At 32.2% G+C, this 14,340-nt stretch overlaps 3 protein-coding genes and 1 long non-coding RNA gene across 5 annotated transcripts; 2 read left to right on the top strand and 2 right to left on the bottom strand.

Moving 5' to 3' along the window:
• Positions 1–1,740: 1,740 nt before the first annotated feature.
• On the top strand, positions 1,741–3,252 carry LOC112695746 (bZIP transcription factor 53). Its single transcript, XM_025748208.3, has one exon. The coding sequence runs from the start codon at positions 2,485–2,487 to the stop codon at positions 2,923–2,925; it is 441 nt and encodes a 146-aa protein (XP_025603993.1). The 5' UTR covers positions 1,741–2,484; the 3' UTR covers positions 2,926–3,252.
• A 5,426-nt stretch (positions 3,253–8,678) lies between these two features.
• Positions 8,679–9,438, bottom strand: LOC112695745 (calvin cycle protein CP12-2, chloroplastic). The gene has a single exon (XM_025748207.3). It carries the CDS (start codon positions 9,337–9,339, stop codon positions 8,959–8,961), a length of 381 nt encoding a protein of 126 aa, XP_025603992.1. The 5' UTR covers positions 9,340–9,438; the 3' UTR covers positions 8,679–8,958.
• Positions 9,439–9,992: 554 nt separating this feature from the next.
• Positions 9,993–12,034, top strand: LOC112695744 (uncharacterized). 2 transcript variants are annotated; one of them, XR_011862847.1, is made up of 4 exons: positions 9,993–10,284; positions 10,440–10,543; positions 11,087–11,219; positions 11,783–12,034. It is a non-coding gene; the product is annotated as an uncharacterized lncRNA (long non-coding RNA). The 2 variants fall into 2 exon arrangements; XR_011862848.1 differs by lacking the exon at positions 11,783–12,034 and adding an exon at positions 11,326–11,695.
• Positions 12,035–12,178: 144 nt separating this feature from the next.
• Positions 12,179–13,255, bottom strand: LOC112695743 (uncharacterized). Its single transcript, XM_025748206.3, has one exon. The coding sequence runs from the start codon at positions 13,140–13,142 to the stop codon at positions 12,645–12,647; it is 498 nt and encodes a 165-aa protein (XP_025603991.1). The 5' UTR covers positions 13,143–13,255; the 3' UTR covers positions 12,179–12,644.
• Between the last annotated feature and the right edge of the window lie 1,085 nt (positions 13,256–14,340).

The raw sequence follows: 14,340 nt of genomic DNA, 5'->3' as shown, positions 1-14,340 counted from the left end.
ATTCTTCCATTAACAAATTCTTGTTGCCATTAACACACTCAAGATTCAGTCATTCAACCTTCCTCCTCTTGGCATCTCACTTCATTCATTCATTTTGTTTCACTCAGATTCATTCTTGGTAGCTCACTTTTATTCTACAATCTGCATGTTCTAAATTAAAGGACCCCATAATTCAGAAATAAAAAACAACGACAAAACCAAAAGCAACAAAAAGCAATAGCAATTCAGAAATAAAAATAACAACAAAACCAACAATAAAAATTAGGAAATTAGGGATTATGATGAATAAATCCATTATTCAAATCCAGATTCAACAAATTAAAATCAGATTCAACAAATCAACACACAATAATGATAAAATCAAAAAATAAATTAAAATCAGAAGATGCAGACCCAGAAGCAGAAGATGTAGAAGCAGAAGCACTCAAGCAGAAGCAAAAAGTAAAAGACGAAGCAAAAGATGCAGAAACAGAAGCACTCAAGCAGACTCAGAAGAAGTAGAAGACGAAGCAGAAACAGAGAACGAAGCAAGAAGCAGAAGCGGCGAGGTGGCGAGGAGCAGCGGCGAGAACGCGGCGGTGAGGAGCAGCAGTGCAGAAGCCGAAGCTCTCTCCGTGACTCGCGACAGCAACGGCGACGGCAGCTCCAAACTTCGCCGGCGCCGTCCCCCTCCCCCCTTCTCCTTCCCCCTTTCCCTTTCCCCTTTTCCTTTCTTCCTCCCCCACCCCTCCCACGTCCTTTCACCTTTTCCCCTCATGTCTCCCCTCTTCCATAATGTCTTTTTTTTTAAATTTTATATATTTTTATTTAAAAAAACTATTTATAAAAAAAGAGTAGTTTTGTCATTTATTAAAAAATTTTATTAGAAAGGACGATTTTAAAATAAAATGTAACATTAAGAATGATTTTAAATTCAAAATTACACCAGGAACGGTTTTGATTCTAACCCTCAACGTTAAGAATCAAAACAATACTTATCCCTTAAAAAATTTTAAAAATAGATTTTGTAGTTAATAATCAATTAATATTTTTTAAAGTTTTTATTCATCTATAATTTTGTTTAACTAATTATTAATAGTGACTAAAATATAATTGAAAATGAATTATTAAACTAAAACATATGACTTTTATATAATAATTCCAAAACATATAATTCAAAATAGTTATTTTTGAGGTAAATATTTAATTGTTCTCTTTTATTCTTAAAAAAGTCAACCAAGAAAACTTATGCATGTTAAGTATTAATTCCTATAAGTTTTAACAATTAATCACTATATTACTAAATTGAATTTAATAAATGAATATTTTAAAATATTGATAGTATAAATAGTTTTTATACATATCTACAAAAAAAAACTAATTTTTTACCTTTAATGTATATAAATAGCTATGAAAAGAATAAATATAATTAAATAAATGCATAAAACATTTTATTAATTAATATTACAGTCATAAAAAAATAAATTTAAATTTGCATTGTATTATCTTTTGTGTGTGTGTGTTTTTTTTTTTTGAAATGATAAACTTATCACCTCGATTTAAAAGGCATAAATAAAATTTAAACAAAATTCTTAAACAGATAAAAAGAAATATCCTTCTGTTATTTAAAATCAAATCAATTTGTTTTGAGATAAATCTAATCTAATGTAATCTAATCTAATCTAACTAAATTAGGGAAACAAATCAAATCGGATTCCGTTTTACTAGTTAGTACTAGCAGTACTAAGTATTTAACAAAATTTGCGATCCGTACAATTTGTGTTTTACGCGATCGGGAAGGAAAAAATGTAAAATGGTTGTTGGGTTTATGAGGCGGAACAAAGTTGTCGTTCATAGTGTAAGTGTCATAAGCAACGACGCGGTCGTTTTAAGCCCTCAAAATTAGCATCAGCACACTGAATCCTTCCTTCTCTACCCACCACATCCTTTTCCCCTTTTTATTTTCTCTATAAAACCTAACCTCAACAACGATTTACACCTTCTTTCCCATATACCACTCGATACACTAATTTCTCTTCTCCCACTCAAAAAAATCTTTCTTTCTCACACTGAAGACTCGAACTCTTCATTCTTCAATTCAGTCTTCTTTTCCCTCTCAAAAACCTCCGTCTCCGAGGCTCAGATCTGCTTCAGATCTAGGGTTTCTAGTCTGTTCTCACAGATCCAATTCGGGTTTCAATTGAGGGATGATAGCTTAGGGCTTTCGCACAAAACCCCCCCAATGTTCTCCGAAGTTCTTTGATTCACTCTTTCCCCATGCGTCGACTTCGTATGCTACACTCCTTCTCGGTTGTGTTTCTCTACTGGTTCTACGTCTTCTCAGATCTACCTTTCAAATCCCCAATCTCTCCCTAAATCCTAATCCCCCCTAAATCCCTCCTTGCATTTAGATCTGCAAAGTAAAAACCGTATTCCTGTGTGTTTTCTCTTTTACTATTTTGTTGTTTTTTGAAGACTCTGCCGGCGAGTTGCCACGAGGAAATAATGGCTCCGATCCAGCGCGCGTTGAGTTCGGGATCGGAAGGTAGCGGAGATCCACCGATAGTGTTGGACGAAAGGAAGAGGAAGAGGATGCTCTCGAATCGTGAATCTGCACGCCGTTCGAGGATGAGGAAGCAAAAGCAGCTGGAGGACCTCACCGAAGAGGTGACGAAGCTGCAGTCGGCGAATAAGAACCTGGCGGAGGCCATCAAGGCGAAGGAGGAAGCCATGACGGAGACTGAGGCCGCCAACGGCGTCCTTAGGGCTCAGATGACGGAGCTTACCGACCGTCTCCGGTTCCTCAACTCGATCCTTGAGATTGCCGAGGATGTCAGTGGACTTTCCGTCGATATACCTGAGATTCCGGATCCGCTTCTGAAGCCATGGCAGATCCCTCACCCGATTCAACCAATCATGGCTTCCGCGGACATGTTCCTGCATTGATCTGAGGATTCTTCCTTTTGTTACTCTATCTGTATGTTGTGTTCTTTCTGTCGGCGTAGAGTCCCTCTTGGTCTCTGGTGGAAATTTCTAGAATTAGGTCATTGTTGTTGCGAATGTAGTTTAGAGGTCCTTTTTTTTGTTTTCATTGGTACCATTTGTGTCTAAATAATGGAGGGACCTTGTCTTAATTATTATGATTGCATTATCCCAATTGGTGTTTTATTGAGCGTCCTAATGTGTCCAGTGTTAGTGTTTCTGGTTTCATTGTAGAAGGGAACTATATTATGCATTAACGGAATATTGTGTGCACTGTGCTTATCTCTTTAATATTTGATTCAGTGATTTGTGTGTTGCGAGCCATTGCAATTGTGGGGTTGTAATTTAGCGCATGTGTTGAACTGGTGTGTACATTAGTTGACCAAGCGGTATTAATGAATTTTGTGGAAGCTACTAAATACTAATGTCTAATGCAACTCGTGGACAAATGTATTTATGTGTCCCACGATTTTCTCATGTTATTTGGCATAAGCAGGGGGCTGTATATTTGATGGGTTCCGGATTCACATACAAGGCCACCCGAAAAAAAAGAGGAAATTTATTAGTTGATAGTAACTATATAACACCCATTATCTAGATGATTGCAGAATAAGTTTATATGCCCAAAACAAAATAGAAGTTATTAACTATTTTTTTTTCCATGTATAACTATTAACTAACTGGACCCATAATTATAACTCAATTTTATTTTGGTAGAGACAATAGAAGTAAGAAATTATAACTCAATTTAGGTTGAACTGATGTAAGATGGAATTCTGTCGAATTTCTTCTTTCTTCCTTTTTGTTTTTTTTTTCTTGGTATAAATTTTGGAGTTATAATAGTATAATGGCATAATAAATAGATAATAACGAAACACAGAGTCACAATTCGCCCAAACAATTTAAATTTATTTTATTTAATATTTATTTATTATAGAATATATTAAATAAATTTAATAATAATAAATCTTAATAATTTTTTACTAACATTTTGTTGTTACTAAATATTTTCGATATGCATAAGAAATAGAGCGCCCGTATATGTTGTTTCACAAATGAAATGGAATTGGAATATTCGTCATTCCCTCGCATATTTCTCCAGGTAATTAGTTTCATTATTTGAAATGAGTCGTAACTCTTTTGGGGAGAGAGAGAGAGAAGAATAATGAGTCGTAACTCGTGATCTAATCCCTCTCTCAATTTCCTCGTAACAGTTCCAAACCAGATGAAATTAAGATAAGGCAATGGATTGGAATTATCTACTATATACTAAATAAACACAATGACTGGTCTACCCTCCTGGGACCATGATAAGGTATCTTTTTAATTATTTTCAAATTTCTAATTATTATCTCTAGAATCTTCATGATAACTTTTATAAGGAAAAACAATAAAAAAATGTTCATGATCACTATTGCTTATTGCTTAATACTACGTTCCAAGGTTGTTGCATGATTGTTTAGTACACTAATCCAGAAATGCCGTAGAGGTAACATCTTGCTTATCTGAGGTGTCGTTTTGATAAACCTTTTCGGGGCTCTTTTTTCTTGCTGATGGGATGCACGACCACCCACCTCTGGCGTATTAGTTTCCTATCCAAATGATGATGGTGATTACTTCGGAGAAAGACAATAGTCGACAATCTTAAATGATTTGGCTTATTCAACTAAAAAATTACTTAACATAATATGTTTTTTGGACTCATAATATATGTTTGTCTCGGTTATTATATCTTTGTGTAAATAACTATTAATTATCTGTAGAATTATTATATCGAGATAATTACTTAAAAAACTGAAAAGTAATAGTTAAAAATTATTAAATAATTTGACGATCAAATAGTCAAAAAAATGATGTTAGATCGCTTGTTTTAGAAAAAAATTTCAATAAATATTACTTACGATGTTGTTTTTAAGCTATTTGAGTGTCAAAATAAAACGATATCATTTTACAGAGTCTAACATAATATTCGAATATGCACATCAGTATTCTATTAACGTTTATAAATCGAAAATTATCTCAGAGGCTAATATGAATCATGTTCGTAAAATTTAGAGACTAAATAAAAATTCGTTTATAAATTTAGAGACCAAACTTAACATTATCTTTATTTAATATAATATTTTTCATATTTTTATGTAAAAATATTTTCTTGTGGGTAGCTTTTTATATTTTACTTTAGATCTCTTCTAATTAAAAAACATAGAATTAGACGTTACAAATAGAACTCAACTAAAACTTTTATACAATTAATATTGAAATGAAGCTTAGATAATATATTTAATTATGTTTTGGAACATAATTTAAATATACTATTCGTATAAAACTATTTTATATTATTATTAATCATATATTATTATATTTTTCATTAAGTGGTTTATAATTTTTAGGAATAAATATTATTTTGGTCTTTAAAATTTGGTATCAAAATCAAAATCGTCTTTAACATTTTATTTTTTGTTTTAAAATGGTATCAAACGATACATTTAGTATTAAAATCATCATTTTTAACACAATAATTTTAATTTCAGAAAGAGTCTAACTTCAAAATTTATTAAAGATCCTAATTTAAAATATTTGAACCCTAACTTTAGAAAATTGGAAATCTAAATTTTAATTTGTCTGTGATAACATCAACAATAAAACTGCATGGTGGTGGTGGTAATGAATATAGACAATGGTACTGACAGTAAATGTGGATGGTGATGGCACTGCATAGAAAAGTTGTGGTAGTAGGGTGTTACAAAGGTGGCGTTAGGGGACAACATAGGCGTAGGCAAGTGGGGGATGCGCGCACTACAATAAAAACACTGAGTATTGTTAGATAAACGAATAAAATCCGATGGTACAATGGTTACCGACTTACTGTCGGATTTTGCGTCAGTATTTATCCAACGAAATAAACCTCGCCGTTAACATATTATCGGTGGATTTTTGCGTCCAACAATAATTTTTGTCGGATTTAACAGCCAAATATGGTTACTAAGAAAATGGAATCTGTTGAATGTCACTGTCGTATATTTTTCGACGGTAACATTGGCATCATAGCAGACGTATCCGTGCCATCTCACTAGAAGATTAATCCAACAGTAATTCAACAAAAATATTTTTTAATTTTTTTTTTTGAGAAATTGACTGGGATGTTATCGTTGGTATATTCCGACGATAATTCCGATAGTAATCTTTTTTATTTTTTTAATAATCTTTTTCTGTCCATCTATAATGTATGCTGGTAATTAATAATTAAAATAATATTTTAAATTTAACGTGAAATTTCAAACATACAAATTATAAATACAAAATTATGGTAATTGAAATATCTGAAACAATGCTATTATATTACATTGGTATCAAAGTTTGGTAAAAAAAAATACATATCATAGAACTATATTTACATTAATCCTATTCAGATAATCTTCTTTCTCTGGTTCACCATCCTTTGAAATAGTTTCTTGATCATTGAACTCGTCTTTCTCTTTTTCGTCGCTATCGACCCCGTCTTCTTCTTGAAGATCGTTGTCTTCCAGTGGCTGTGCGTCGTCATCTATTCCAAGATTAATGATGTCATCATCTATAACAGTCGACTTAAGGGTGATCGGCTCGCCGGTATTAACCACCATTTTCGAAGGAGTTGGATCATCAATCTGGTAAGGTTCCTGACCTTTTGTCCTATCATTAGACTCAATACAGCCTCTTGATCGATTAGTTTTAACCACAATCACCCAACTAGACTTGCATGAACCCGAATAAGACAAATAGTATACGTGGAGTGCATTTTGAGGTAAAATAAAAGGAGTGTAGTGCCTATATTTTCTTGTTACATTAACTTCAATGATATCGTAGTCCTTATGCTTTTGTGTTCCTTGTCGTGAACTTGGATAGTACCATTCACATTTAAACACGCACACATTGTACATAGTGCGACAGAAATACTCTAATTGAAGTATGTTGTGCAACACACCAAACCAATCAGAATGACCACTGCTTGAATTTTCATGAATACAAACTTTAGTATTATCTATTTTCTTTCCAATCAACGTAAAGAATGGAACCGGTATCTATTAACATTGATATCGGGTAGCTAATGCCCTTATTCATTAGCCCCAACTCAGTATAACTAATTCTGAACCTATTGTGTAAATTAGATGCATACTGACGTATTCTCTGAACTAATGTGAAAAATTGTTCACTTGGGTATCAGGATTTGCCTCTTGAAATAACCTGCCCAATTTTCTTCTGACGGTAAATCACCAAAACGACGTGTTTCATTAAACTGTGATATCGACGGAATATAGCAATGAAAATCCGATGGTAACGTTGGCGCCAGTGAGTTTTATTTTCGCGCCAATAATTACCATCGGCTTTAGCGACGAAAAATTTCTTCCAACAGTAATTTTTTATGGCAATAAATTCCTTCTTTTCGTTGAAAATTTTGATGATAAATTCACCGGTATAGATCGATGCTAAATTGGATAATAATTTTGATGATACTCAACGTTTTTTTGTAGTGACGGCGGTGATGCTAGAAACACGAGGAGAGTCATCGATGATGTGACAGGAAAAAAGAGGGATAGCCAAATTATGTTGTTTGTGGTGTGACAAGAGAAAAGACAGAGCGACAAATTGTATGAAAGGGAACTAATTAAAGAGAGAGAGAGAAAAAACTATGGTGGGATAATTTTGACCATAGAAGAGGGTGATTTGAAAATGGTGAAAATAGGAGAAGGTTTAAGATGGTAAAAAAGAGGATGTTTTTTTATTTTAATTATTAAACTTTATAAAGGATAAATTTATCAAAAAGATTACTTTAATACTAAATGTAATGTTTGAGAATTATTTTAAATTAAAAAAAAAACTAAAAATAATTTTAATTTTGACTCTAAATTTTAAAGATTAAAACAGTACGTATTTTTAATTTTTTTATTAAAAAAAAGTCAAAACAGCTATATATTGTGTGAAGACAGTGCTTGAATAGTCAAATAAACTAAAATATTTAAAGTTTATTAGATAATGATCAATTTTAATTAAATATTAAAATTGGATTAATCAATAATATAAAATACTTTAATTGGAAATATGCAAATATAAAACTAAAGAGTTTTCTAGTCTAGCAATGGATTAGATGAATGAGCATGTCAGCATCAACTGCAATGCATATCACCAATCAAGTGTACGCTTTTTTTTTTTCCTGGGAGAAATATAGAATCATAAACCAACCATATACCATATCTAAATGCATATGTGATGCCATTTCAAAATAAAGCATGGATTGGATGTCTTACTTTCTAACTTTAATGACATGCTCTTCAATATTTGCTTGTCATATTTTGATTTTCTAACAGTTCGTGTGTTTTTTTTAATAAATAACATCAATTATATCTTGGACGATATACTCAAATCAAACCCGAAAGCCGCATGATATCATTGCTCTCTGTGTTCAATTATTCATTTTACAACTAGCATTTCGTTAATGAAAAAAATCCTAGCTAACACTATATCGTAATTAAACAAGTTAATCTTTCATCTGAACGATAGACTGATAACTTGAATCATTTACAAATAGCGGAAGACTAACACTATTTTTGAATACTATATTTCTTTACTATTTTTGACATAAAATATTAAAACGAATGAATAATTGCAATTATATGGGATATATACTAGAATTTCTTATGTGGTTTAAGGAAAAAAAAATAGTGAATCCACAAAATATTATGTTTGCAGAGCAACCAAAAATTTCTGATATAATAAGTATATCCCGTTTCGTCAATTTGATCACAACATACACCAAATTTTCGATAAATCTATCGTGACGAAACGTTGACTTCTTCAGACGATAATGTTACAAATTAAGCTTTACATATAAGAAAACTTAACCAAGTACATATATTTTTGGCATATCATTATTGTATCATGCTTCATGAAAGATGCAACACTTGAACACATTGATAGTCTACTTTCATAGATCCATGAAGAATAACCATGAAACCCTAATATTCAGTTATCATGAGTCTTGCACTCGATGGTCTCCGGGTTGTCCTTACAGAAATCCTCAAGCGGATCTGAGTCCTTCAGCCTGTCCCTGGCGTGGCTGGCGGCGGCGCTCAGCTCCTCTACCTCATCCCACGCCGCCACGCACTCTCCGCTCGCCGGATCCTCCGAGCACGTCTCCTGCGCGTTCTTTATGCTCTCCGCCACTTTCTCCGATATCTTCTCCGGCGCCGTCCTCACTGGCCGAACACTCGCCAAGCGACCAGATCCGGTCATTCCCGTGGGGAACTTGACGACGTGGCAGTTTCGCCGCGACTCGGACGATGATGCGTTGAAAACTACAACCCTGGGCGTTGAACGGCTAATAAGACCTGAAATTGTTGCCATGCTATTGCTATCTCGTTTGATGTTCAAGTTCTGTTTGTGTTCGGTGATTTTATGGTGAAGATGAATCTGAAGGGGATAAGATTGGAGTGGCCTTGGAAGTTATAAGTGACCCTTCTGTGGATTTGCGAACACATATTTCTTATCTGCTTTTGCCCAATCATTATGTGACACTTAGGATTCCGATCTGATATTTTCTTTAGAAAAGAAATTACTTTATCCTTTCTGTTTTCACCAATATCAATATCTATTTATCTGGGATTTTTTTAAATAAATTATTTAAATTTTTATATTTACAGCTATATAAAAATTTCAAATTATTTTTACATGTATAACAAACCAATTTAATCCAATTGTAATATTTTGAAGTGAACTAAATTTAAAAATTAAATCGATATAATACAAATTACAATTGTTGAATCAAATTAAATTAGATTAAAAAATAAAATCAAATTGATAAAAAAGAATTCAAAAAAAATATATCTATTTTATTTTTTAATTGATTTAAATTATATTATAATTTTTTTTACTTATCTCGTAAACAATATAAAAAAGATATGTAATAAAATATAAAAATATAAATAATTTTTAAAATAATACATAATTATAAATATAAAATTTAGTTTATTTATTTAAAGATTCCATTTATCTGTGTTGATTTATGTAAATTATATATTTCTTTCATTTCACATGTTGACCGCATGAGTTTTTCTTTTGTCGGTGGATTATACAATCCTCAATTTTAGGTACTCTAATAGATTGAACAACCCCCAATCCTAGATATACAATACACCCCATACACTCCTCACATGTTTTATCGCATTTTTTATCAATTGCATTCTCTAGGGTTTGAATCCTAGGGAGGGAGAGAAATACCATTAGAGCCAAGGCTATTGGCGACTGCATGAGTTTAAGGTGGCCTGGCTCACCTCAACAAATATGCACGAAGTATATGTTAGCCCAATTACTATCAAAAGAAAAATTCACATTCTATTTTAAATCTCACAAAAATACTATTATTGCCACTATTAAATTTTTTTTTTTTAAATTGAGTGCCGTTGGAAAAGCATTATCCAGCTGCTAAATGGGTTGCCATGTTTCAGGAAAAAAAGAACTGATGGCTGATGTTGCAACGATGCCTATATCCAAAACCATTTATGAATATTGGCAGCAGAAAAGAGCAATGGTTTTGATACGGCATTTTCAGGTATTGTAAAAATTAACCGTTTTTGTGACTTAATATAAAACAAGAGTGGGGGAAGGGAAGGAAAGGGGAAGAGAGGTTAATACTGCAATTGTATAGTGAGCCATTACTTAGTCAATGCAGTAATGCAGTAATGTCATTGATTTATATTCCTGCATACTTTTTGGGTTTTGAAGTGTGGATCTGTCTTTGCATCCAGCCAAGTATTTCTAAGTTTGACATTTTTATAGCTGACCTTGAGATACGGCTGCATGATGTAATATTGCCAATTTTGAAGTGATCATGTTTATTTGAAAGATTGTGGGTTTAATTTCGAAATTAATTGGCTTAAAATTTGGTGGTGATGTGTAATTTACATTTTGTTTTTTCATGATTATCTGTTTTTTCCTGGGACATGATAGGTGTGATGTGTGTGCTTGGTTATGATTTGGTTGAAAATTTATATCTAAAGTAACATGCAAGTTATTACAGTGGGAAAGAAAAATCAAACAATCATTTTAGTTTGCTCAATTCACTGATTTGATGGAAATGTATTTGGAGCCTAAGGCATCTCGAGCCTTGGTTTCAAAAAAGAAGGTATCTCAACTATGCGGAGAAGAAAATAGCAATAGCGTGGAGCTCAAAAATAAATCAGTTCCAGTTGATATTGGGAGCACATGAAATGAAACTCAAAGCACAGGTGAACAAAGCTACTAAATTATAAATTATCTCAACATGATTTATTACATTCAAACAAAGAGCATGTGATTTTGGAATCTTTTGCATGGTTGGTCATTGCATACAAGGAAAATGGTCCTGTCCTTTCAGCCTCTGATAATAGCATATAAGGATGTCCAGTATTTTGTTGAAACCCCAACAAGAAAGATTACAATTGCTCCATGATATCACCTGAGTCTTTAGGCCAAGAGTTCTCTCTGCACCAATAAAACTGGAGGTATAATTGAAGGAGATATTGGAGGATACCCCAAAGTGCAGAAGACATTTGTGTGGGTTTCAGGTTATTGTGAGCAGAATGACATACATTCTACACACCGTAGTAGTAGAAAATTACTATGATATGGAGAATGTACTTTTTTTTTACCATCTGGCTTGATGTCTAAATTCTGTTGTATCTCTTTTATTGCTTTTGGTTTATTTTCATGATTTCATTATTGACACCGTCTCTTATCCTTTGTTTCTGTTTTGATCATCATGTAGAAAAAGACACTGTTAGTATTTAGCATTGTCTAATTTTTTTTGCAGATCTGTCATTTTCAGTGGCACCTTTTGGAGTTTGAGTGCCAGTTATGGGATCAAATGGTTACTTAGTCGAACACTCGAACTTACTTCAAATGGAAATAAGTAGAAGGATACCTAAACTTGCAGAGTCTGCTCAAGACAGCTGCTGAATATGTATCTATCTAATCAAAGCTTTACAAAGCCAAGAAACTAAGCATTTCTTATACTCATCAGAACCCCATTATAACAGAATCATCAAGAAACAAATCTTCTCCACCACAAGCATTTGAGAAACAGAAATTTTCTATCCTAGGGCACAATAAACTACGCAAAGTAGATATAGATTCAGAAAGCTCCTTCATACGGTCATATAAACTACGCAAAGTACACTTGGTAATATAAACTTAAGGCAAACACATGGATCATCAAAAAATTTCATACGGTCATACACCTGAATTCAATTGTACTAAACAGAGTCAGAAGATGATGATCCACATCTTCACTTTACATATAGAGATTCTTCACATTCAACTACCACCTACATAAGGAGGAACCAGTAGAGCAAAACATGACATGAATCATGTATAACTTGTTCAAAAATTGTAATCAGTTCATCATACTGTTACTTCTAATACAAATTGAATTATTGAACAGAGATAGATCACCGATCAATATCATATCATAGACCTGTGAATCCGAGTAAGAACATATTCATGAAAATTCTAATTTATTGTGAATTCAAAAATGCCTCTTTCTGTGGTCAGCTATACTCTCCATCTCCAATAACTTAAGCCACTAAACTGTGATCAATTCCTTCTTTCGCCACTAAAATACAAGCAAAACAATTGCTAAAGTAAAAGTAAAAAAATCTCGAATTAGCAAGATCTCACTTTTGATCAGAATCAGAAGAAGCCCTATCTTGCTCCTTGGACTCTTTCTCCATGGCTTCTTTCTTCAATTCCGCGATGGCTTGCTGCTCGGCGGCTTTCTCGGCGCGGAGGATGGGTTCGTAGTAATCGAAATGAGCCTCCATACACTGCTTCAGCGCCGCAGTGATATTGATGCATTTCTCAACGATGTCCTCTTTGTTCTTCTCCGCTTCCTCAGTGCACTTCTCCCACTCGATGAACGATTCCCTGCAACCGCCACTTTTCATGAACAAGCAGAATCCGCACTCTCCTTCTTCTTCTTCTTCTTCCGCTTCTTCTACTTTCCCTTCCTTTTCTTCATGGTGATCGAGATTTTGCTTTGCTTCGGGTTCGGAAGGGTCCAAGTGAGGCTGATCCAACGGGAGAGTCTCCGGAGCTGGCAGATCCGGAGGGAGGAGCTGCTCAGATTTGGGTTCAGGGTGGTCGGCTAGGATTTGCTTGGCGGCGGCGGACATTGTGGGTGGGCAGAGATTGGTGGGTGCGTTTTGAATGCTCTGCCCAAAACCTCCTAAAACCCTTTCGCCGTGGTTGAATTAAATTTAAGTGTTTAGATCACCGTGGTTGAATTAAATTCAAGTGTTATGGAATTATTGAATTGAATTTAAATGTTTAAATATTTAATAAATGAATTAAAATTTATAATAGATAATTTATTTTTTATTAATATAATATTATATTTAAATATTAAATATATTTATTTATTAAATTATATGAAATAATAAAAAAAATATATTTTTAACTAATTTTTTTAAGTAAAATTTGTTCACTTTTTTTAAAATAAAAATTATATTAATTTAAAAATATTAAAATTTAAACATTATTAATAATTAAAAAAAATAATTTGTTCAACAAAAATATAAATATAAACTATTAAGAACTAATTTATTAAATGCTCTAATAACATAGCAAGTAAAAAAAAGTTAATTATTAAGAGTAAATTATAAAAATTAGTTCATGTTATTAAAATAGAATAAAATTATATCATTTTTTGTTGGAGTCATGATTGATACAATTTTAGTTAAAATGTTCAGCTGTATTGATAAATGCTTGGTGTTATTAATTTAAATTTAACACATAAAATTTAAATGTGTGAATATTTTTTTAGATTTATATAGTAGGTATTTTAGAAAAATGTATGTATAAGTTTGTTGAAGAAAAAAAAAAAGAAGAAAATGAAGGTAGTGAAAGAAGAGAAAGAGTGTTAAAATGTGGGAGACATTTAGAATAAGTGCGTGAAAAAAATTAAGAAAAAGTAATTAAATTATAAGCACATTATAGATATTTTATGTTTTAAGAAAAATTCCAATGGAATAAAATTTTAAATTGGACTTATTTAGGATGGAATTGATTTTGAGAGAGAATAATAGAATTTAATTTTTTTCAAAAATGGAACAGGTTATCAAACCATTGGTTTAACTATTTTAATTATTGTTCAACTGAAATAATTGTTTTATAAAAAAATAATAAATAAATATATTAAAATATAATTATAGTCTAATAAAATTTTAAAATATTATCTAAACTAATAATATTGATTAATTATAATGTTATAATCTCATTTAAATACAAACTCAAAAGTTAAATAATAAAAAAATAATTAACTAAGATTAAAATAATGATAAAATTAAGATCAAGAATAACAAATCACAATAA

Source organism: Arachis hypogaea, chromosome 6, assembly GCF_003086295.3.
Source record: "Arachis hypogaea cultivar Tifrunner chromosome 6, arahy.Tifrunner.gnm2.J5K5, whole genome shotgun sequence".
Taxonomy (NCBI): domain Eukaryota; kingdom Viridiplantae; phylum Streptophyta; class Magnoliopsida; order Fabales; family Fabaceae; genus Arachis; species Arachis hypogaea.
This window is presented reverse-complemented; position numbering and strand designations above follow the sequence as displayed.